Raw genomic sequence first — 23,126 nt, 5'->3', positions numbered from 1 at the left:
GCGGGTTGATAATCTGCAGTGTACATGTATTTCTTACCCCTTCAATCCGCTTGCCTTGGTGTTTGTCGTGCCTTGTGTATCCCCTCGACCCGACGTGCCGTTCTGATCGGTCAATCCACGCGATGATTTTTATTTATGCTTGACTTCGCTAGGCGTAATACCCTAGGCGCAGGGCGAACAAGTAGTCCTTTCTTCCTGGGAACTTAATGAATAATATTGACGTCTACTTCGTTATCAAACGCACCAGAAATCAAGACTATATATATACTCCGAAAATATGAATAGGTTGGAAACGATAAATAGCAGGACATGCAGCATATATAAAAACGGAAGAGGAAAGAAACAGAGCAGTAGTCACAGACAAGAAGATCGTTATTATCGTTCTCAGAAGCAACCAGATAGGAAAACGACCAGGAGAGAGGAAAAAGGCGATGAAGACGAAGGCATATCATCGAACGGAAGACGAATGGAATGCAAAAGATGGACAACATCTAAAATCCAATCAAGACTGTTGTCCGTTCTGCTCATTCTCCTTCTCAGCCCTCGTCTCAAACTCATCCTCATACGCAGCAATCGAAGCCGAGCTGCGCACCCGCTTCAGCTGACTCTCCACATAGTGGTCAACATGATTCTGGTTGTCGGGGTCCGCAGTGCTGCCCCTACGACTGCCCACACGACCAGGGCCACCGTCTTCATCGTCCTCATCCAAGACCGTCGACGCGGCGGGCGTAGCATCGCCAGAGTAGTAGTCGCTACGGTTACCGATGGAACGTGTAGTGGACGAGCGACGGATAGACGGACGGTCCGAGCCGCGCGGTCGTCCAGAACGGGAGAAGATGTCGTCGAAGTAGTGCGATGCGGCAGCGAAGGGCGACCGTGGCGTCTGCGGTAGACGGCAGTTGATACCGGTGTCGTGGATGACCTTTGCGATTAGTCCTGTCCATCCGCATTGGTGCGATGTCCCCAGCCCGCGCCCGCTGTCGCCGTCGAAGAACTCGTGGAACCAGAGATTGTCTTTCCAGTGCTCGTCGAAATCGAGGAGGTCGGAGCCGGCGTTTACGGCGCGGCGGCCTTCGTCGTTGCGGGCGAAGAGGTGCTGCATGCGGTGTTGCAGTTCTTCTGCGACATGTCCAAGGTGCATGTAGTCCCCTGAGCCCTTGGGACACTCGACTTGCAGGGTATCACCATAGAACAGGTGGAAGCGGAGGAGGGACTCGACAAGGAGGAAGTTAACGCAGAGCCAGACGGGGCCGCGCCAGTTGCTGTTGCCACCGAAGAGAGAGGAGTCGGAGTCACCGGGGACGTAGCCGACTTTAAAGGTTTGGCCGTTGACTTCCATGGAGTACGGGTTGTCTTGGTGGAATTTGGACATGGAGCGGATGCCGTGCTCGGATAGGAACTCTGTTTCGTCGAGCATACGCTCGAGGATCTTGACGAGACGGTCTTTGCTGACGAGGGCTAGTAGGAGTCGATCATCTTTGCCGCGGTGCGTCATGCTGGCGATGTTGCGCTCCGCTATGTCTGGCTTGTTCTCGATGAACCAGTTCAGTCGTCGCTTGAACGAGGGGAATTTGTTGATAAGCTCAGGCTCTAAGGTGAGAACTGCATACAGCGGGATCAAACCGACGAGGGACCTAATAGGTAGCTGCTGGGTCCATGGGCCACCGTAGGAGATTGCATCGTAGTAGAAGTTATCTTCATCATTCCAGAGTGACTGCACAGCGTCATCGCCCGAACGGAAGGTCATTGCGTCACTGATGAGCAGGAAGTGCTCGAAGAACTTGGATGCAATGTCTTCGTATATGCGACGGTGTTTGGCCAGCTCCAGGGCTATGTTGAGCATGGTCAGAGAGTAGAAGGCCATCCAACCAGTGCTGTCTGCTTGTTCAAGCACGCCGCCAGTGGGCAATGGCTCCGAGCGATTAAACAGACCGATGTTATCCAGTCCCAAAAAGCCGCCCTCAAACACATTCTTGCCACCGGAGTCCTTGCGGTTTACCCACCAGGTGAAGTTAAGCAGCAGCTTCTGGAATACACGTTCCAGGAAGTCCAAATCCTGTCGTCCGTACATCTTTCGCTCAATCTTGAACGTACGGAACACAGCCCATGCGTGCACGGGTGGGTTCACATCGCCGAAGTTCCACTCGTACGCAGGCAACTGACCGTTCGGGTGCATGTACCACTCACGTGTGAGGAGGTCGAGTTGCTTCTTTGCGAAATCAGGATCCATCATAGCCAGTGGGATACAGTGGAACGCAGTGTCCCACGCAGCGAAGAACGGGTACTCCCAAGAGTCCGGCATCGATAAGATGTCGTCGATGTACAGATGGCGCCACTGCTCATTACGAATGCCTTTTCGGCCCGGCGGAGGAGGAATTTCAGCAGGGTCGCCGTTGCTCCATTGATCCCAAATGAAGTTGTAGTACTGCTTACACCACATCATTCCGGAGAAGGCTTGACGCTGGATGTTGCGGAGATCATCGCTCATGGGCAGAGGGTTGAGGTGGTAGTAGAAGTCATCCGCCTCAGCGCGGCGCTGTTCAATCACATCGTCGAGAACTTCTTCGTCGACAAATTCTTCTTTCTTACGTGACACTCTGAAACGGACAACGGCACATTCCCCGGGAGGGACTCCATCGCCGTTGTTGAAGGCGTACCAGGCAGCGAACTTGGTACCTTCGTTATCTGGGTTGATAGCGCCCTTCTCCTCTTCGACTATATGGCGGTGGAATGCATCTTTGACATAGGGGGTGTCGTTCTCAGTACCCCATAGCAACTTGTTGTTACTCTCGTTCTCGGTGAACATCATCTGAGGCTGGATATCGTCATCACTAGATCCAACTGGAGGCGATGGCGCAAAGGAAACATATCGCCTGCCGATTGTGCTGTGCTCCGATTTGGCCACCATCGGTCCCTCCTTCTTGATAGATGGTCTTTCCTTTTTCTTCTCATCACCCCAGGACCACGTGTTTCGGAACCATACGTGAGGGACAATATGTAGATGAGCAGGTTCCGGGCCACGGTTGTAGGCAATGACACGGAAGAGCAATTCTTCCTCGTCGTCGGCCTCTTTAGCAGTCTCGATAAAGATATCCCAGTAGCGGTTATCTTCGAAGATGCCAGTATCAAGGATCTGATACTCTTTCTCCAAGCGTGAGCGCTTCGCGTTCTCATCGATGAGATCTTGATATGGGAACTTTCTCTGGGGGTATTTGTAGAGGAATTTCATGTACGAATGCTATACTCCGGGGTCAGCAATTGCTGGAGATGAACTGGATCGAGCTTATAGATGAGTATACCGTCGGGGTGTTGTCCACATGGAAATGTGCCTCCTTGACACTCTCACCATGATTACCCTGAGGGTTTGACAAACCAAACAGACGTTCTTTCAGGAAGTCGCTATACTCCCGTCAGATTAAATGCGGGGACCAGACCAAGAGCGTTCAAACAGGGTCTCGACTTACTCTTCACCATTCCAAAATGCAAAGGCAATGTTCTGTATGCCATGTGTATCAGATACACCGGCAATTCCATCTTCGCCCCAGCGGAAAGTCCTCGATCTAGCGTGATCGTGGGTGAAGTAGCTCCAGGCGTCACCATCTTCGCTGTAATCCTCTCTGACTATCCAAAGAGAAAGCGGGCATTAGCCTGTTTCCCCAATTGGCGTTATGATTTGCAAGCTCTTACCTGTGGCCCACTGCCTCTCTGCCTATCCAATCCAAGAGCTTTTAGCACTGCCAATATGTATATTTCAGAGCTACCCGAGGCCTTGACTTACCACATATGGTCCCCAGCGCTGTTTTCAGTTAGCAGGAACTTCTTCAAAAGCTCGCAAAGTTGGAGGGGTCTTACCTTCCAATACTTGGTTCTCTCGCGGTCTTGCTTTAAGCGCCTTTCTTCCTCTGTGATGACTTCTTTCCCATCGATTAAAACCATAATGGCAATTGCAAAGAAAACCAAGTCTCGAAAACAAAAAAGTATATGGAAATAGAGAGGGGGGAGGAAAGAAGACCAAAATGGAGGGGAATCTTGTTCATGCAGTGCCAATGGAGAATGACGTGAATCACTTCCACGGGTCCACTCGGGGTGGAGATTCGGGGTTGAGTTGAATCAGGGCCTCTGATTGGCCGATAGGAGTATGTTCGGTTCGGGCCTGGACAGGTCATGTGGAGGTCCAATGGAGGTCCAATGGACCTGAGGTTTTCCCCGGAGCTTCTTCAAATTCATTTCCAAGGTTATTATCCGATCAGATATTCAATATCAATATCCTGTCTCATTTCCCCTAGTTCGGAGTGCCTAAATGTCGGCTTCTGATTATTCTCACGGTGAAACAGATACAGCACCCTACCCAGATGCACGTGTCCAAAGACAACCAACGACATGGCTACGGCTATCTGGGAGAATGGCTCTGGCCCAGAAGCTGTTTGATGAAACCCTAAGATGATTTACACTGTTGTTCATTGTTATCCCTCCCCATCTCAAGGATAATGCCCTCAAAAGATCAAGAGATACCCTGAGTGAAAAATATATAAAAATATATGTACTCTTATAAGATATCCTAAGATATCCTTCAGCCAAGAACCTTTGAAATCCTTCCAGTATCAAGGAAACGAGGAAGTGTATGAAAACAACATTATGCCCCGCTCTGTTAAGGGGACTCAACATCTGAAGCCCGTGCCCTCTAGTTTCTGCGCCTTGACCAGGGAAACACCTGGGCAGGGACACAATGACGGAAGTGGAGAGGGCGTCCGATTTCTGGCAGGTCTCTCATTGGACATAAGTCAATCCATAACCGGTTTATCTTTTGGCTCGGGCTTGAAAGGCGCAGGAGTATCTCCACTTACTCTGGACGAAAAGAGGTACGCATTACGCCAAGGGTATAAATATGTAGATATCCAGGGTCTGGCCGTAAATCTGATTGAAAGAATTCCAATTTCAGGCACAAAGGCAAAAAAAAAGAACGGGCGAATCGCATTGCCGTAGCAGTGCAAATGAGGGATGGCCTTGAAGAAAAGAATTCCATGGCCAGATCCATACAATAGGGGGGTTTCTCAAAGGATGCCAGAAAAAAAAAAGATAAAACTAAAAAAATCATCCCAATAAAACAACCACGCCGACTGGAACATATTGCGTCTATCAGACGCGGCGCGGGTCCAATATCACGGATAGAGAGTTCCGCCCTGATGCGCTCGTCCCAGCATTAATCTAGTTTCGACTCCAGGGCCTGGTGGCCTTATTTTTCTTTTTTGACCTTCCAGATCTTCACATTTGCAGACGTTCGGAATTCAATTGTTTCCCCGCTGCTCAGACTGCTCCGGCTGCTGCTCGTTGTTGGATCCTCCCTGGGAAACTGTTACACAGTCAGATCCCGCTACAGCGCAAACCCGGCCAGCTATATCAATCGGCCCGCAAAAAGATCAGATTGAACGCTCACCCGCTGACTGGCCTTGTCCACGGCTGGTTTGGGATGAAGTCTTGTCACCCCCGGTAGTCTGGGACTGGAGGCGCCTCTCGGCCTCACGGATGCGATTCTGCAGCTCTTCCAATTCGCGGTTCTGGATCAACATCTGCTGCTTTCTTTGAATTTGAGGTTAGCGCCATGAAAAATAAGTATCGTGAGGACAAGAGTCGCGTGCGATATCGATGGTAGGAAATTATTAAGTGCCACTCACTTCTGGTCGATAGTCTGGGAAAGGTTGTTGACGTCGGAATCTAGCATAAAGGCGCTGTCCAAGGCCGATGAGAAGGCCTGCGCCATGGTCCTGGAGGTCACGGTTAATGCCACTATTCGGAGATTCGCCAATATAGGGAAACGAACGACTGAGGCCGGGCCTTCGGCTTCCACTCGCGATCCATGTCAGACATCTTGTGTGATTATTTGACCTCTGGTCTCTCTGGATCTCCGTGATCACAGAACGGGTCCCAACAGTCGAACGGCAGAGGGGTGTGCGACCTTGAAACAGGCGGGGCAAGAGCAAGTCGCGGAATTAAGGTATTAGGCGGTTTAGGTATCGTCGAGACCAGGACCAGCCAAGAATCAAGCACAGATGAAACTGAATCGAGGATTTTGATGCTGTTGGGCAAAAAAACAGTTGTCAGTTCTCTATACTTCACGACAGATAAGCCACAACCTGGTGGGGAGATGAAAGTAGTACCGGGATATCAATAGTCGCGATGAACAGATAGAAGAGTGATAAGCAAAGAACTTTGGAGACCTGCCAGGAAGCTAAAGGGGGGGAGAAGAAGAAGAAGGGGAGAAGTGCGAAATTGAGAGATGATCATAGCCCACCGACTATGTTACTAGTCGCGGTAATTGGAGGTCCCATATATCTCCACCGGCAAGGAGAGAGCTCGTAAGTGTTACAGCTGTATTACAGGGGTTCTACGCCATTATTCGCATTGTAAGGGTTTTGGTTTCAGGGGTTGCCGATTTTATACATCTTTTACTTCCATGGTTTATACGTTGTCTTATTCTTTTCTCAATTTCGTATGTATGGGTTTATAATTTAGAGAAATAGGGGTTGCACATACATAGTACATTATGTATGTACGGAGTACTTGGCTCACCTTATAAAGGGAAATTAGGGAAGTAGGGAATTAGGAGACTTTCTTTGACAAAGGCAAAATAGGCAAAATAACCCCTGAGGGGCTTTCATTATAGTTGAGTAGTACTGCAGTACTACAGTACTCCGTACATAGGCACAATTTTACCAGAATATAAGGATATAAGGCTGAAAACGTCCATGCTTCAAAATAATATAGAAACCATTCAGATTTATAGATTTATAGATCCAATATATAGACAAAGGACGTCGTACACGTTGCATAACTTGCATTCTGGCAGATTCCTCCCTGGCAACTGGTCACATGACCTATACCATACAGTACAGTAGCATCGTGATGTCTTCAATGTTCCCCGAATTTCAACCCCCATTTCTATTTCCATCGTCATTTCAATTCTACAGGGGCATTTCATCTCATCGCTCTGTCTAGCCCTAAATTTGACGCGTTTTTACCTGATCCGTTGCGGTCGCCGTTCATTTTTTTCCCGCTCAATTTTTCGTGCGGATAGAGTCAAGGTCTATGCGTATCGCGTTTCAAGCCTGTCGCGTTCGCTATCTCTAATTACTAGCCAACCAAGCCAGCCTAGTCCCTGAAGCTCGCAGTTCGGCGACACCAAAAAGTTTCCGCGACCATCCTGATCGCCGACCACCGACCACCGTGGCCCCCATCCTCAAAGCCTTTTCCCCCAGTGGCCGACCGGACGGGCAATGGGGGATGCCTCCTCTGTCGGCATACACTTCGTTTGAGTCCCTTCTGTTCTTCCAGTCCTTAGCGACCTCGGATTCCCGACCGACAAGTTTCGGTTCGATCTCAACACTTTTGCGAAACAATCAACTCGTGCGCGAGAATGCCGACTTCGATGCCGATCGCCTGACCCCAGAGGCGCTGGAAGATCTTTATGCGACGTTGATGCGCGATGGATTCAGTCGTGATGCTGCGCTCCCGGTCAACGGTCGACCCGCAGATACGTCCAGCCCGCCTAATCCAAAGAGACGCAAGGTCTCCAGTCCGCGACCAGATGGATTGTCCGGCGGATTCACCCATGCCACGCTTATCCCAGAGCTAGTGGCACACCTTTACACCAAATACAGGGATCTAGTCACCAGAGAGATCAGGGACGATGAGAAAAAATACACAGAGATCAGGGCTGAGCTGGAACGGCTACAGCAGGAGGAGGACAAACCAGCCGCTGCGGCAGCTACCGCACCTACAGCGGTGAAGCCGGTGCCCATCGAAGGGAAGGATACTGTTCTGAAGGCAGAGACGCCGCGCCCGAATGTACATGGTCGGACAGGTCAACCACTTGCGACGACCGTCCCGATCGCCCAGGACAAGGCAAAGCCCGAATCACAGCACACCGCGCTAAGTGTGTCCCCTACGACGAAAGAATCCCCGAAAATACAACCTGCCCCTCCTGTGGCCCAACCTCAAGCTCCACTTCCTCAAGCGCAAACCCCGACACCCAAACCGCAAGACATAGCTGGGCAAGCACCTCAACCGCAGCCCACCACCACTCTTCCCCCACAAAAACCGTCCATCCAACCTCCACTTGCTCCATCTACCCAGAAAGCCCCTCCAACCACACCAGCCGGGGCGCGAGTCACACCGGCACATCCGTCGCAAATCGCACCTCGTGCCAATCCCGTCCCACCTGCGCCCATCGTCGCGGATAAGGCTGGACCGTTGGCGCCAGCATCTCAACGAACCCCCGCTCAGCCGAGTTTCCAGCAGTGGCAGCTCGATCCTTCTCCCCACTCACCGTACCCCGTCGTCTCGCCAGGTGCTACTACGCCTCAAGCAGCCCAGGCTACTGCTAAGCGACCTGTACCACCACTTTCCACCAACCCGCCTTTGCCAGGGTCACAAGCCCAGCCTCCCCAACCTCCTGTTCCACAAACGCCCAGCGCCATCCCGTCTGCAGTTCAAACGCCTGTCCCAATTGGCCTCCCACGTGTTTCCCAAACCCCGAGTGCGACATTCCCCTCTTTCTCCGAATCGCGCGCCTCCCATCCACGTCTGTCAATCGACACGCAAGGATCCTCCACGCCATGGAAGAGAACTCCTCGCCCGAGGGTTTCGCGCTCTCCGAGCTCACCGCCAAGGCCACGGCCGGAGGACGTCAGTCCCATCAGTGAACGAAGCCAATCACCCGTTGATGTGATGGAAATGTCACCTCCCCCGAGAATAGATCTAGGCCAACGAGCTGAATCTGTGGAAGGCAAGAAACCACGACGCGGCCAGCCTGACACCAAACCAGCTCCCGTCGCAAAGACCGAGAAACTGACTTCAATGCGGAGGACGCGTGCCGCAAGTTCGGCTTCTTCTCGGAGTCGCGGGCGATCCATGGCTTCGCGTGATGGGTCGGCTGCGCCCTCGGAAGACACTGTACGTGAATCACGAGCAACGGGCCGCCGAAAGGGTGCAGCTGCTACCGCCGACGAAGGGACCCCGAAACCGCGGACAAAACGTAAACGTGGCGCAAGTGAAGCAGTGGAACTTGAACCCCATCCTGCGGACATCCCGAGATTCGACACGACTCAATATGTTATGGCTACGCGCAACTTCCACCGCACCGCGGCACCAATTATGAACGATGTAGCCACCCACAAGCTTGCCTCGATCTTTGCCAAGCCAATTAGCGAGCGCGATGCCCCTGGCTACCACGATCTCATCTACCGGCCATCTGACCTGAAGTCGATCAAATCTGCCATCCACCAGGGAAGCAAAGCCGTCGCCACTGCTGGAGAATCAGCCAGTACTCCAGCTGGGGATGGCGAGTCTCCCGCTCCTGGTGGCACGCCGTCCAAAAGCGGCGTGCTCATGTTGCAAAAGAATGAAGATTTCATACCCCCAAAGGGAGTTGTGAACTCTGCACAGCTGGAGAAAGAGTTGATTCGTATGTTCGCCAATGCTATCATGTTCAACCCAATTCCTCAACGAGGATTCGGACCCGCTTTCCCCATGTCTAGTGACCGGGGTTCGCGCGAGAGTACTCAACTGGGCGATTCCGACGAGGGTGGTATCATCCAGGACTCGTTGGAGATGTTTGAGGATGTTCAGCAGGCTGTTACTCGATGGCGGGCTGCTGAACGCACCGCCGATGAATTGGCTAATAAGAATGTCCTCTCCCTTCGGCGTGGAAGTGCCAGTGATTTCAACACTGACAGTACTGATGATGTGAAGGGGTGATTGATTTCGAACACCATCTTGTATTATGAAACTTTGTATTTGATTAGAATCTGTTTATTGGATTTGGAAATGAAATGCCATGATGTCTTTCGTCGGTGCCTTCGATAGCCCGGCGGTTATTAATACTCCTGTTCTCTGTATTATACTCTCTACTTTCGTGATAATCTAAGCGGAAACATATCAACGTGTATATCATTGTCATAACCTTTCAGCCAGAGCCAGTCCTGCTGCCCTAAGTCTATAATGGGGTATATATTTTCTATTTTCCAACAGCCAACCTCTTAAGCCTGCTGCGGCTTCGTCCGCCCAAGCCCCTCCTTCGCATAAAAGTCCATCGGATACACGCCCTTATTCCCGGTATCCCAGTTCTCCCGCACACCCAGCGCAACAAGCGCCTCGTACGGTGTCAGCAGTGGCCGCGGGAACGCATATCCCCAATCAATACTCAACCGCGGACAAGCAATCTGCACCCAGCATTCCACATCCGCCATAGACGCCAGCTTCCCGGGGAAGATCTCACTCAGCAGTAAGTTAACGATTGGAATCCCGCGTTCGCGTAGGTGTCGCTCGATCATCGCCATAGTGTGTGGGTTACCCTGTCGACCGAGCGAGCCGAGGATAATCCCCCACTTTTTCGCGGTTTTGGCCGTGGCGATCGCGTCCCGGCGGATAGTGTGCATCTCCTCGTGCTCATAGCTCTCGCGCGTCAGGGTCCGCGAGTACGGATCGTACCGGTAGGCCGGGATGGAGGGGTTGTGGATCATGGCGGATTCGAGGTGGAAGCGGCCGTCGCCGAGGTAGAGGATTGCGTCGATTTCGGTTTCGGAGAGTTGGGGTGATGTACAGCCGAGGATCTCGCCTTTAGAGAGTGGTGTGATTTGTGGGATTATGACGCGGAACCCGGCACGCTCTAGCACGGGTTTCAGTCCGTGTAGCGTCGCGTTGAATTGGATCGTGCCTACTGTCGCGATTGACTGTCCTGGCTTGAAGTTGCGCTCTAGCGTTGCGAGGAGATGGCTTGTGTCGATGCTGATGTCCACGAAGATGTAGAGCGTTTTGATCTGGGTTACGTCGACTGGGATCAGGCAGCTGTGTGCGTAGTGTACTAGCAGGTCGCAGCCTAGGGCGCGCGCTGTGTAGTCGTCAATGCAGCAGGCGCCGTAGGTGACGTCGCCCATGATGAGGGTTTCGATTCCAGGGCAGAACTGGGTTAGGATGTCGGAGATGGTGGTGGCGAAGATGAGGAGTCCCTCTGGGAATTGGAGGGCTACTCGCTTGGCACTTGATGTGCGGACTCGGTGGATTGTCTTCGGAATCTCGAACGAGTAGTTCTTGGGCAGAAGCTCCATTGCTTCCTGGATCTCGGGATCGTTCAGAATCTCTGGCGGCACTTGGTTGAGCGTGCGAGGAGTGCGTCTGGGAGCGGCTGGAGCAAGTGGAAATAAGTATATGGACCTTAATTGTGCCAGAGTAAGATAAGTACCTGTTTGCACCGCTGTGGACTCAACATCCTTTTGACTGGTCGTATCCTTCTGGGCTTGGGCATCCGCTGTTCGTCGTCCGACAAATCTCTTCTTTGGTTGCCGCATTTGGGTGGCGGGTTGTGAGCCATCCTCAGTAGAGGGCGCAGGAATACTTGGATCCATTATATCCAGTTGTAATGTGTGTCAAAAATTCAGAAGTTGGACCTCCCACTGATCTTGATGATCGTCAAATATTGTATCATCCCACTTCTTTTTTCTGCCGACTGACTCAGCAGAGGTGGGGTGATAACTAGTCCGGAAGTGGTAAAGCGCTCTCCGCATTCTCGGCCTCCTACTGTTCCATTCCCAAAGCTTTCCCTCTTACCTGCTATTTCCTTTACAATTCTGGTTATTCTGATCATACAAATTGGCCTAAACTTAACCATGATGACAGCTCGCCCCAGGTTGAGTTTGTTCTCAGCCCTGCGCTCCTCACATTCTGCACGTCGCTTCGCAACCGAGTCGCGGTTAACCTCGGACCATGTCCGCATCGTGGAGGTTGGCGCTCGGGATGGACTGCAGAATGAGAAGAAGTCCATTCCAATGAAAACAAAGCTTGAGTTGATCGAGCGACTGGCTAAGACGGGTGTTACTACCATTGAAGCTGGCTCATTTGTGCCTGCAAAATGGGTACCCCAGGTATGTTCTTGCTGAGCAGCATCGTGTCCTACGGCGATTTCGGACACGGAAAGCTGATGATTTGGTTACATGATAACAGATGGCAAGCACGGCTGAAATTTGCGAGCATATTCTCACAAAACCCCCCAAAGCACAGTCTACAATCGCATACAACTATCTTGTCCCCAACATCAGAGGACTGGAGAACCTGGTCAAGATACTTGATGAGACAGGAGTCCCTGCAGATGCGACTGGAGAGACATCGAAGGCAGCGACAACCACGGAGGTGTCTCTTTTTGCAGCAGCAACGGAAGCTTTTTCGAAGGCCAATACCAACTGCTCCATTGCCGAGTCACTGGAGCGCATCAAGCCGATTGTCTCATTAGCAAAGACCAAGGATATCCGGGTACGCGGATATGTCTCTGTCGCACTAGGATGCCCCTATGAAGGGCCTGATGTGGATCCTGTCAAGGTTGCAGATATTACCGCCACGCTGCTGGAGATGGGAGCGGATGAGGTCTCAGTGGCGGACACAACGGGTATGGGCACCGCTCCCCGAACCATGGAGCTTATGCAGGCACTCAAGGCTGCTGGCATCGCTAATACAGATTTGGCGTTGCACTTCCATGATACCTATGGGCAGGCCTTGGTGAACACAATCGTCGGGTTGGAGCATGGTGTCCGTATTTTCGACAGCAGCGTGGGCGGGCTTGGTGGTTGCCCATATTCCAAGGGCGCGACGGGGAATGTGGCTACGGAGGACCTTGTGCACACTATTCACAGCCTGGGGATGCACACGGGAATCAACCTGGATGAGATGTCGAAGATTGGAGGTTGGATTAGTGGGGAGTTGGACCGAGCTAATGGTAGCCGGGCTGGAAAGGCGACTCTCGCTCGTCTTGCGGATGAAAAAGCGTCGCTTTGATCAATTTGCGCTATAGCCTGTGCTTGTTCTTGTTCGGAGTGTTTAGTAGTATATTTGCCAACACGACACAATATGCTTACCTTGTATCTTAGGCTTTATTGTCAATAGCTATTGATAAGACTTTTAGCACTAATATACGTCCATTTCAAGGAAATCAAGTAGCTTTCATTGTCGGGGTACTAAAAGTCAGAACTATCAATGGTTGTATATTCAAGGTTACATATTGAAAAATGGACATCAGTCTTTTTAGTAGTCTTTTTAGTAGTCTTTCTATTAGCTTCTTGACTGCAATAGCCTTTTTAGGTAGTGTCTCTTAGAAGCGGCTTCCCCCAGAGCCCTTCCTCATTTCAGGTAGACACCTTCCAGAAACCGTATACAGTTTTGGAGTCGGCCCTCTCAACAACGCTCTTCTGTTTTCCTCTTAAACAAAGCGTAATCCTCCTTTTCTAATCCTCGCTTCTCAGGTGCTACTATATTTCCACTCTCGACCTGTGACGCTTCCGTTTCAATTTGGGGATGCCCGAGAATTTCCCACCTGGCTTCGTCCTAGGTGAAGTTGCCAAAAGCCTCGACCAGCACCACGGTGACCTCCGCATAGGTATTTCCACCGACCTTGTCACTTATGACGAAGCCCCTGACAGCAAGTCTAAACTGCGTGCACGGCATTCCTGGCCGTGTCCTGTTGCCAACGACGAATCCAGTTCGTCGAGCGCGCCTACGCAAGATGGCACTTGAAAATGTCGTGATCTCTGCAGCGAACATATTTAACCTATCAAGACATATTGACGCAAATCGTCTGTTCGGGTGACTGCACACTGGGAGAGAACATTCAGATCGTACTACCTTAGCGTACGTCAAGTCCACAAATTGGAGTATACTCGCTGAACGGTTTTTATATAGTTTGAAACCACGGTGAATTCCCTATCCTGAACATTGTATTACCTTGAGATCAATCCAGAGGTCCTGCTTTAGAGCAGTTTGTGCCAGAGAGATGAATTGACCGATCCGACTCGGAGACACCAGAGTCAATCCAACAGGTAAGCTCGCCTATGCGCATGATGTCAATTTCTTTATGGGCCTAGAAGTTGCGCTGGATGGGTAGCGCTGGCAGAGGCCAGGATGATGACAGCTCGTATAGTCGAATGGTTCCATCTCCAAACAGCTTGCTGAAACATCCCTCAACCGACCGACTGGCTATCATCGGGTCCACCCGTGAGTGCCGAAGTTGAAGATTGGTGGTGTACTTTTTCACGGCAGTGAACTGCTGCCAACATTAGAGCATGTTTAAAGCTCGTGCTTCGTAGTTGGCTTGTAGAATAACCACGCGACACTTTGATTTTAGTGCTTACGGAGTACAGTTGCGCGGGACTTGTAATAGATCTTATGGGCGAAAATGGACAAAGATGATGCCAAGAGGCAACATGGCTGTAAATGGACAGGTCGAATTGTGGTGAGATTAGGGCATCGGGGTGCACGAGATCTTATTCCAGGCACGTGAGAGAGGTGTAACAGACAACCATCCAAGCAAATCCACAATCGGATCTGTGGACCGTCAGTGGAACCTCCCGCGGGCCTCCCTTGGTTCTGATCTGATATGACCTTGTGATCATAACGTCCAACGTACTCCGTACAACGGACTCCCAGAGCTCACGTTAAGCTGAAGGCCGGGTTTAGTGCGGCGACCTGTGCGTACTCGACCCACCGTTCATCTCACGCATTTTCGCAGATCAAAGGGAGAGATTTCAAAGCTCTCGACAAGTGAGAATCCGGCAATTCCTCGAGTCCAAGAGGCCAATCAGAAGCCAAGCAGAAGCCCATATAATCCGATGGAGCCAGGGGCATCCAAAAGGTCCAAATTCCTCTGATCGACTGGAATGATCTGCTTTAGCGCGGAATGAGCCTCGTGTTTGTTTCCTTTTCCTCTTCCTATACGCTCTTTTGGTGAGTTTAAGGGTTGTGTGTGCATGGAAAGATCGAACTTCGCTGATCAGAGCTTCATTTCAGCTTGCCCCCACTAATTCTACCTCCCTCCACACTCTCTCCTGACCACTCTCCGACATAAAAATTTCCGACGCCTACTACAGCCTGACTGGCATCCCGAACCCGTCTGATGAACTTGGCTTGACATGCAAATATACCGCGCTCTCAGCGGACCTTGAATCACCGATCGCATCCTCTCTGAGGATATGGCTACTCCCACACCCCTCAGTGCGAAAAGCAAGCTTGCCGGACCCGGCGCATCCTTGAAAATCACTCCTTCGAACTCTCCGATCCTCCGACCAGGCACGCGATCCCCCAGCAAAACCTCTCATCAATCCTCCTTATCTCTCCAGACCGTTATCGGCACAACAACGACCACCCCCAATGGCTTTTCAAGCCATGACCAGAGCAGAAGCTTTGCGCTATGCGCTGGATCAGCAGCGGTTCTTGCAGAGTTAGACGAGAACGACAAAATAACACAGCGCTTCTTCCGAGCCCGCCCCTCCGCGACAAGTGTCAACCCATCAACTTCTTTTTACAACCAGTCAACTCCCCCGGCCACCCCAGACCCACGATCGCGATCCCTGTCCCATATCCGGTCCAACCCACACCTGAATATTCACAATGGGTCTCCGTCAAGCGAAGCTGTCGACAGCGGGAGCCCACGTGGGTGGTCTTCGAGGGAAAGAATCAAAGCAGTGACGAGTGTTTCGATCAGCCCGAATGGAAGATTCCTTGCGGTGGGAGAGGTGAGTGGGGGAATGTGAGCTAAATTGGTGCAAGAATAACAGCTGACAAAGTCAAGACTGGCTATAATCCTCGAGTATTGATATTTTCGACAGCGAGAGATGCATTGCCGGATGTTCCTCTATCCATTCTGAACGAGCATACTTTCGGTGTTCGCAGCCTGGCGTTTAGCCCCGATTCTCAGTATTTGGCAACACTCGGCAATCCGAACGACGGATTTCTCTTTATCTGGACAATCAACCTCAAAAATGGGTCGGCCAAGCTGCACTCCGCGAATAAATGCACCTCGTTTATCAAGGATATGTGCTGGGTCGGCCAGAGCTTGGTCACGTATGTTTAACCGGATGGTGATAACTAGCAGTCAACTAATGTCTTTGTCTTTGTTCAGGACCGGTCTGCGACACGTGAAGGTCTGGCGTCTTCCAACGGTGATTCGGCCTGTTTCACCAACCAAGACACGCTTGAACGTTGAGGGAGCTGGCCCCTCGCCCAATCCTGCCCCGAAAGCACTTTCTGGCAGGAATTGTCTACTAGGTGCACTGGGCGACAACACCTTCACTTGTGTGAACAGTATCTCCTATAACGAGGCTGTAATTGGCACAGACTCAGGTGCAGTTTGCTTCCTCGATGACCGCGAAGGATCCCAGAAGATAATCACAGTAAAGCAAGCTGGATTCAGCATCACCTCGTTGGCCGTTGACTTTGATCGAGAGTCTATATGGCTAGGTGGACGAGGAAGGCAAATGCAGCGGGTGCCATTTGATGTTCTACGATCATCCGGCTCATCCACGCCAACGTCGCCTGCGCGTCTTGAAAAGAGTGCGGTCGACAAGAAAAGCAAGATCCCGGCGATTACTTGTATGGCTTCTCTTAATTCTCATCTGGTCACTGTTGAATCAACCCGCGCGATTCATGTCTATCCGATTGACACCTTAAGCGAAGACGGTGAGCAGGAGGAAGGGGAGGCTTCCATGCCGGCCCATCGGGACCCGATTCTCGGTATTTGCCGTATGGATTTCCCCAACGGCTTGTCTGCGGACTTCTTCACGTGGTCTCGCAATGGTTCGGTGAACTTTTGGGATGCCCAAGGGAAGTGCCGAGGATCGAAATATATCGATGTCGACCAATTTCCAGGAAAAGAAGACGATGCGGCAAATGAACTCAAAGTTTTGAGGACCGCTGAAAATGCGCACTGGTTTGTCTCTGGTGACAAGCTCGGCGTATTGAGGTATGTGGAATTTTGATAGTGGCGACGCTCTTCAACTAACCCATTCGATGCAGAATATTTTCGAACTCCGAGTGGACCTGCCTCAACCAGGCGCGCGCCCACGGTGGAGAAATCACAGATGTGGCCATCCAAGGCATGGACGATACCTGGTTGATAGCTAGTTCTGGGCGTGATCGGATGGTGCAACTCTTCGAGAAACGAGACACCGAGTTGCAGTTGATCCAAACCATGGACGATCACGTCGGCGCCGTTGGAAAATTGATGTTCATCAACGAAGGCGAAAAGCTGCTTTCGTGCTCCGCAGACCGCACTGTTGTCATACGAGATCGTGCTACACGCGAGGTGGATTGTGGCACATCTGTTGCCTACCTCATCTCAAGGGTCATCACTCAAAAGTCCTCTCCCGTGTCGATGACACTTTGCCCAGACGACTCGAACATCCTATACCTTTCTACCATGGACCGTTGCGTTTCGAAATTCGATATCCCCTCCGGGCATCAACTCCACTGTTTCAAAGCATCTGATTCGGAGACAGCTGATGCGGTGATTATGAGCTCGTTGACAGTTGCATCTGAAATCTCAGGTCAGACCCCGAAGGTTCTTGTAGGTGTTTCGAGCACCGACAAATCTATTCGTGTGTATGATCTTGAGCGAGATCAGCTCCTCACTGGCGAATTTGGCCATACGGAAGGCGTCACTGATGTGTTGCTCCTGGAAGACCGTGATAAATCCGATGGGTCCCAAACCAAGCGCACAGTGGTCAGCACTGGTATGGATGGTATCTTGATGATATGGAACCTATCTGTCCAGCAACAGGTCTCACCAGACCTCATCGGGAATGCACGCGAGGACGATGAGAACCCCGTAAAGGAAATGACAGCGGCGAAGCCCCCTCTCCGAAAAGTCCTTTCCCGCAGCGAGCTCGCCGGATTTCAACGACCGGATAGTCCCAATCCTACAACACCAACACCTATACGCGAGCAATCTCCAACGCTACTTCGCAAGATGTCTCGACTCTCCCTGGCACCATCATCACTAAAGAACCACGCCGTCTCAGAAACACCATCCCCGCCAAACCGCCTCTCCCCGACAACAGGCACACCACAAGACCGACGCCGCCGGTCCCCATCCCCAGTAAGCCCTAAAACAAAGACCCCAACACCCCGGAAACCACACAGCGCCAGAACCACCAACCGCCGCACATCCCTCGACTTCCGCACCCGCGGTAAGACAACCCCGCGGAGTGAGTTCGGAAGCTTGGACATGTCCACCGAGCAGCTATGCCGGACGCTCCGAGCGTATCGCAAGAAACTCAACGGCTCCAGTCAACGCATGCAAGCCCAGAAGGAGCTCGAGCGCGAGCTCAGTCTCACACTCCGCATTGTGGGTGGTCGTGGACAGAGCAGCGACGAGAGCGGCGAAACCGAGACGGATAGCAGCGGTAAGGATATGGAGCAGGAACAGAAACAGAGCTACTCGGCAACGCCTAAGTCGCCTCGTGTTCCTCACCGTATGCCGTCTACCCCGTCGTTGCGGTATAAAGGGGTGCGGCAGGTTTCGCGGAGCCGATCTTGTGATGCGAATGAGGAAGAATGAAGCTCATTCTCTCACTGGCTGCTTTTTTAATTCTGCTTCAGGCGGAGGAACTGCACTTCCGGTGTTTTATGGCTCCGGTCATGGAATTGCTATGGCGCTTTTATATCGCTTTCCCTTGATCCTTTCCTTTCCTTCTTTCTTATTTACTGGCATTTTGGCTCGTGCATTCGCTTGATTTATCTTTTTTCGTTTCCTTTCTCGCACCTTTGCATCGTCTACTAAAGTTTTGGTGGCTTGGGCGATTTTTCTTTCTACTTCCTGATTTCTTAGAGATCATTCCCCTTCTGATGATACCCATATTTACCTTTGAGAGGCCGTCGGCCATCTCACTATGACCAAGATCATTGAGTCCTTTCTTTCTCTCCATACTTTTCTTTTGATCGGGAAAGCATAAGAATGCCTAATTCAATTTTTCAATTGTATCTCGAAAACTTAGCACTTCATTACACACACATCCCTCCACCTTGCCCCAACCCATCTGAAATAACATCGAGCATCTCCATCCTATCCCCGACCTAGTCTCAATCAGCAGCATCTTGATAACCCCTTCTTGCTCATTGCACTCTCACCACGGACCCATCAGAAATATCCTGAAAACGAATCTGATAACTCATCAAACCCTCAAACTCCAATCAAGCTCCCCAGTCTGTTCTGAAGCGCCTTGACTAGCTGTTTGCCCTGGGCACCAGGCACAAGCTGAGAAATCCGAATAGCTTTGTCCGCCCAACGCTGGCAGTCCTCGTCTTGGGTGGCGCGATAAAAGTCAGTAGCCTTGTTAAAAGCCATGCTAGCGATCTGCATCAGCTCTACAGCTGGATATGTAAACACTTCACCAAGGTCCGACTTGGCCTGGATGGCATGCAGCCCGTGCTGTAGGTGCGCTCTTTCTTCAACACCTGCCTCTTTGTCTGCCATTGCGAGGACTTCGTCGAGGACTTCTTCTGCAACCTCGGGATCGGCCATTTCTACATCAAGAGAGGCAGTCCCAGAAGAGGTTGTGTATTGAACCGGTGCGATGGCTAGACCGAATAGACAATGAAGGTAATGGGGCAAGGAAACGCGGAAGTCGCGTTGCCATGTGGTAGGGGGTCGTCCTGTAGCTTTTTGAGCTTTGACACGATCCGCTGTCGTACAAACGTCAGAAGCTGCTCAAAGAATTTTGCCTCCCGGGCATAGGAATAGAACGCACCTTGATGATACTGATCGCCAGTCTGGGTGGTAAGTCCAATTGGAGAGTCAGATCCATGATCGGTGCGTGGAACTTCGGACCAGGGAATGCTTCGTCGGATGCACATATGCTGGCGACATCCTGCCACATCTTGAGGTGCATGGCAGCCTCAAGGTCGAAGAATTTCGCAATATCATAGTGCCTGTCTTCTTTGTAATTTGCATCATCATCGCCTGTCTCCTCTTCTCCATCTTTCCAACCATGCAAGTCATTGAGGTGCTGGAAACAAGCGCGTACATCCTTGTAGTGCGATACCTGTAGAGTCAGTACCCCCACCGATTTTATTGGAGAACCATTGAGACTAACCTTTTCAGTCGGGTCGTCCTCGCAGCGGGCCTTGAGGGAGCTAACAAGAAGACGGAGGTAAGCAACCGCAAAGAAATGCGGCCTGGGTGCTTCCGAGCCCATCTCAGGGTATGCAATCTGACGATACTGGAGCGCAAACTGATAAAATGTTAGTAAACGTAGCCAAACAGACACTTTGCATGGGCTTAGAACAGACATCTCTGGAATGATCTAAGACAGAAGTAGTCCACAAGAGCCCAGAGGAGGCGATGAGTTTCAAAGCAATTTTGTAAGTTGCAAAATAGAGCCATTGCAGTTGGGTGACTGAGACCTCTTGGTTGCCACCTTCAAACATGCTGTTCTCTTTTGCATAAGACAGGGCTATTTAACGATTAGCATCAAAAGCTGCGGTTGCTTGAGAGCCAAACATACCACTCTGGAGCACAGTCTCGATACAGTTGCCAAGCCTCTGGTTAAATCCCTTGGACAGCTCTTCGGAAAGAAGAGTGATTGCAAATCTGTTCAGGGTAGCCAAGTTAGCCTTATATATACGAAGTGACAGATTTGAGACCTTCTCACAGGTAATGTTCGGCAGCGGAAAAGTCGTCATGATAAATGTCATCTGAAGTCAAACATTTGATGAATTGATCAAGGCAGTTCAGTACTTCCTCTGGTTTGTTTTGTCTCTGAGCTTCCATTGCGCACGATAGTAGACTCATTTGCTTGTCCGGCACGGGATGCAAAGGAAACCCGAGATAGAAATGCCCTTACATATGGTTAGAGTAGGTCAGAAGTGTCGAAGTTCGATGGGTCATTCATACCAGAGCCGTCGTTTCCCTCCAGCAATGTCAATTTGTAAGACAAGTACATCCTTTGACAATCCATCTGGCTTTGGAATAGACCCCGATCGAGTAGCCGACGAGCAGCGGTGATATGTCCAGTCTGTAAATAACATGCAACCAGCTTTCTGGAAAGATGTTAGACCTCTATGCAAGTTAAACCTCAATTCTTTTCAACTGACTTTTGTATCGCGACCTGAATGGACAGGGAGCAGTGTTGGAAGATCTTAGGGTCACTGCACACCTGAAGCCATGACTGTGCAGTCCAGTAGTCCTTCTTGAGGAGTGCACCACCAGTCATTTTCCAGATACACTGTACACAATCAGTCAGCTTTTTCCATTGACGACGATGAGAGTTTGCCTTACGATCACGGTTGCGTGTGCTGCATTGGTGCTGATTGATGGATATCCACCTTTCTCTAGTGCGTCAATCACGCCCCGGAGGACGCGAATCCGCTTAGAATCAGGGAGCTCTGATCTGCTCAGAAGCAGAAGGAAAGCAACGAAGCATTTCTCTCTCCATTCTTTTGTTGGCAAAGGGCGCATGAGCAAAATCCGAAATGCTTCCATTCCGTTATCTGAACCACTAAATAACCGTCAGCAGAGTCCCTCACTAGATGGGCTGTATCAAGGTACCTTGTATGGCCAAGAGACCGGGCGAATTGAAAAATTCTAGACGCACTGTTAGCATCCTGGAAAAATCCTGGATCAATCAACACTGGTGGACTAGCTCACATCGGCATGTTCATATCTGTGAGAGTCATCTTCTCAACCAGACTTTTCAGACCTACAACAATAGAGTCAATTCAATTCGATCCAAGATAAAAACAGGTCTTACCTTGGAGTGATCCCTCAGTGCCAGGATTATTATGTCCCACAGAGAGATCATAAAGGACCATAGCAGGGTGCTCTGGGTAATTCTAGAAAGGTCAGCTTGAAGTCTATCATACTCACCACAAACATACTTCTCTCAATACCCTGCTTTCAAGTTCGCAGATGACGGTTGACTGAACGCTTTTGACTTGCATACAAGCAATAACTGCAACACGTCAGCCCAGTTCATTAACTAGATCACCCCACTCACCAAGGGAATGTCGAACGACCAAGTTCCAATTGTAGTAGTCTGGAAACTGCATCTGAGTCATAGTGTATAAGGACTGCAAATGGTCGCTCGCTCTCTGCAGCCATGTGATTGCGATGTCAGGCAGGCGCCGTGCAAGTGCAGAGTCACCGATGATAAAACAAGTCTCGAAGATCAACTCTTCATCATCCGACACAACTGGCGCAGGGAGTTTGGCAAGGAAATGCTCGGCAATATCTACTCGGTCCTGCAGCCAGGCCTGGAATACTATATCAATCTGCTGTTAACACACAAAATGGTGTATGTAACTCACCAGTCGAATACGGAGCAAGACATATCTTGTGGTGACATTGCGGTTAACCGCAGGATCAAGCCCAAGATGAGCAGGTTGAACACTTTCTAGTCTCTGAGCTGCCACTGATAAGTTATTCAGCGCGATTTCGCGTTGCTGGTTCCCTGTTCTGTTATTAGATCCGACAAAGTCAAAGTGAGATGTGATGCAGGGTGATATACCAATGCAAATACGCGCCGTCCTGAGAGCCAAATCGAGAGCCCTGAGACTCCCTAAGAAAAGGTCAGATAAGATCACCTCAAAATATATCAGAGACCATAAACAACCTAGGAGATCAGGCAAGACAGCCATGTTCAGCACTGCAAACGCAAGAGCCCTCACTTTGCCGAGCAACAGTGCATCCTCCGGATTGTGACCGCGCGAGATCATCAGCTCGGTACAGTCGTTCCAAAGCAATGTCCCGATCACATCCAGTTCCTCGTGACCCGATGTATTTGGCAACAGACAGAACGGGTTACTGTTGAGATCGCTATCCAGTCTGAAAATGACATTAGGAGAGAGCAGAGGACTTGTCGAAGTATCGACTGTAGATAAGGTTTTATGCAGGGCGCGAGCAAGGTCTAAGGCAGAAGAGCTTTGAGGTTAGCTACCGTACCCAGTGGAGGAAGACACGATGTGTGGCTCATACCTGCCAGAGCCTGGCGCGATCTAGATGGTTGCGCCATGAGGAAGACTTGACGATTCGGAGACAAGAAAAGAAGATGAGAAAATACGAGAGGAGATAAGAAGAATAAGGGAAGAGGAATCGAGGAATCGAGAAATCGAGAAAACGAGAAAACGATGGGGAGATGGTTGGAGTTGGAAGAGCGACGACTGAGTCGTGGAGGCCTCCACGCGATTCAAAGTCCAGGTGCCTATTCGTCTCTTGACCATCGCAAACGGGACATACACATTACTCAGAGCACTAAACCCTTTTACTTCCTAGATATCATTCAACTGAAAACAGACTGTTTGATGTTATACACATAAAT

The 23,126-nt window shown here is 50.7% G+C and overlaps 9 protein-coding genes across 9 annotated transcripts; 4 read left to right on the top strand and 5 right to left on the bottom strand.

Annotated features, from left to right (window-relative positions):
* Positions 1-502: 502 nt before the first annotated feature.
* On the bottom strand, positions 503-3,936 carry N7489_003443 (uncharacterized protein; the record flags this gene model as incomplete). Its single annotated transcript, XM_056709198.1, has 6 exons — positions 503-3,238; positions 3,300-3,399; positions 3,465-3,621; positions 3,688-3,709; positions 3,779-3,796; positions 3,853-3,936. 6 exons carry the CDS (start codon positions 3,934-3,936, stop codon positions 503-505), a joined length of 3,117 nt encoding a protein of 1,038 aa, XP_056573500.1.
* A 1,349-nt stretch (positions 3,937-5,285) lies between these two features.
* N7489_003442 (uncharacterized protein) lies at positions 5,286-5,865 on the bottom strand (the record flags this gene model as incomplete). Its single annotated transcript, XM_056709197.1, has 4 exons — positions 5,286-5,350; positions 5,435-5,577; positions 5,673-5,762; positions 5,819-5,865. 4 exons carry the CDS (start codon positions 5,863-5,865, stop codon positions 5,286-5,288), a joined length of 345 nt encoding a protein of 114 aa, XP_056573499.1.
* Positions 5,866-5,874: 9 nt separating this feature from the next.
* On the bottom strand, positions 5,875-6,282 carry N7489_003441 (uncharacterized protein; the record flags this gene model as incomplete). Its single annotated transcript, XM_056709196.1, has 2 exons — positions 5,875-6,131; positions 6,207-6,282. 2 exons carry the CDS (start codon positions 6,280-6,282, stop codon positions 5,875-5,877), a joined length of 333 nt encoding a protein of 110 aa, XP_056573498.1.
* A 585-nt stretch (positions 6,283-6,867) lies between these two features.
* N7489_003440 (uncharacterized protein) lies at positions 6,868-9,753 on the top strand (the record flags this gene model as incomplete). Its single annotated transcript, XM_056709195.1, has 2 exons — positions 6,868-6,889; positions 7,133-9,753. The coding sequence occupies 2 exons, from the start codon at positions 6,868-6,870 to the stop codon at positions 9,751-9,753; spliced, it is 2,643 nt and encodes an 880-aa protein (XP_056573497.1).
* A 281-nt stretch (positions 9,754-10,034) lies between these two features.
* dph1 (2-(3-amino-3-carboxypropyl)histidine synthase) lies at positions 10,035-11,399 on the bottom strand (the record flags this gene model as incomplete). The annotated part of the gene is made up of 2 exons (XM_056709194.1): positions 10,035-11,179; positions 11,237-11,399. 2 exons carry the CDS (start codon positions 11,397-11,399, stop codon positions 10,035-10,037), a joined length of 1,308 nt encoding a protein of 435 aa, XP_056573496.1.
* A 261-nt stretch (positions 11,400-11,660) lies between these two features.
* N7489_003438 (hydroxymethylglutaryl-CoA lyase) lies at positions 11,661-12,819 on the top strand (the record flags this gene model as incomplete). The annotated part of the gene is made up of 2 exons (XM_056709193.1): positions 11,661-11,915; positions 11,995-12,819. The coding sequence occupies 2 exons, from the start codon at positions 11,661-11,663 to the stop codon at positions 12,817-12,819; spliced, it is 1,080 nt and encodes a 359-aa protein (XP_056573495.1).
* Positions 12,820-13,335: 516 nt separating this feature from the next.
* On the top strand, positions 13,336-13,554 carry N7489_003437 (uncharacterized protein; the record flags this gene model as incomplete). Its single annotated transcript, XM_056709192.1, has 1 exon — positions 13,336-13,554. The coding sequence occupies one exon, from the start codon at positions 13,336-13,338 to the stop codon at positions 13,552-13,554; it is 219 nt and encodes a 72-aa protein (XP_056573494.1).
* Positions 13,555-15,005: 1,451 nt separating this feature from the next.
* On the top strand, positions 15,006-18,370 carry N7489_003436 (WD40 repeat domain-containing protein; the record flags this gene model as incomplete). The annotated part of the gene is made up of 4 exons (XM_056709191.1): positions 15,006-15,548; positions 15,605-15,876; positions 15,935-16,774; positions 16,828-18,370. 4 exons carry the CDS (start codon positions 15,006-15,008, stop codon positions 18,368-18,370), a joined length of 3,198 nt encoding a protein of 1,065 aa, XP_056573493.1.
* A 621-nt stretch (positions 18,371-18,991) lies between these two features.
* On the bottom strand, positions 18,992-22,820 carry N7489_003435 (uncharacterized protein; the record flags this gene model as incomplete). The annotated part of the gene is made up of 18 exons (XM_056709190.1): positions 18,992-19,494; positions 19,556-19,853; positions 19,905-20,042; positions 20,101-20,264; positions 20,316-20,401; positions 20,463-20,649; positions 20,705-20,850; positions 20,905-21,035; positions 21,089-21,308; positions 21,359-21,394; positions 21,458-21,509; positions 21,561-21,642; positions 21,688-21,761; positions 21,807-22,062; positions 22,117-22,259; positions 22,317-22,367; positions 22,422-22,715; positions 22,784-22,820. The coding sequence occupies 18 exons, from the start codon at positions 22,818-22,820 to the stop codon at positions 18,992-18,994; spliced, it is 2,898 nt and encodes a 965-aa protein (XP_056573492.1).
* Positions 22,821-23,126: the final 306 nt, after the last annotated feature.

Source organism: Penicillium chrysogenum (assembly GCF_028827035.1).
Source record: "Penicillium chrysogenum strain IBT 35668 chromosome Unknown utg000001l_segment0_segment0, whole genome shotgun sequence".
Lineage (NCBI taxonomy): Eukaryota > Fungi > Ascomycota > Eurotiomycetes > Eurotiales > Aspergillaceae > Penicillium > Penicillium chrysogenum.
The sequence above is the reverse complement of the archived record's forward strand: the minus strand, read 5'-3'. Positions and strand labels throughout refer to the sequence as shown.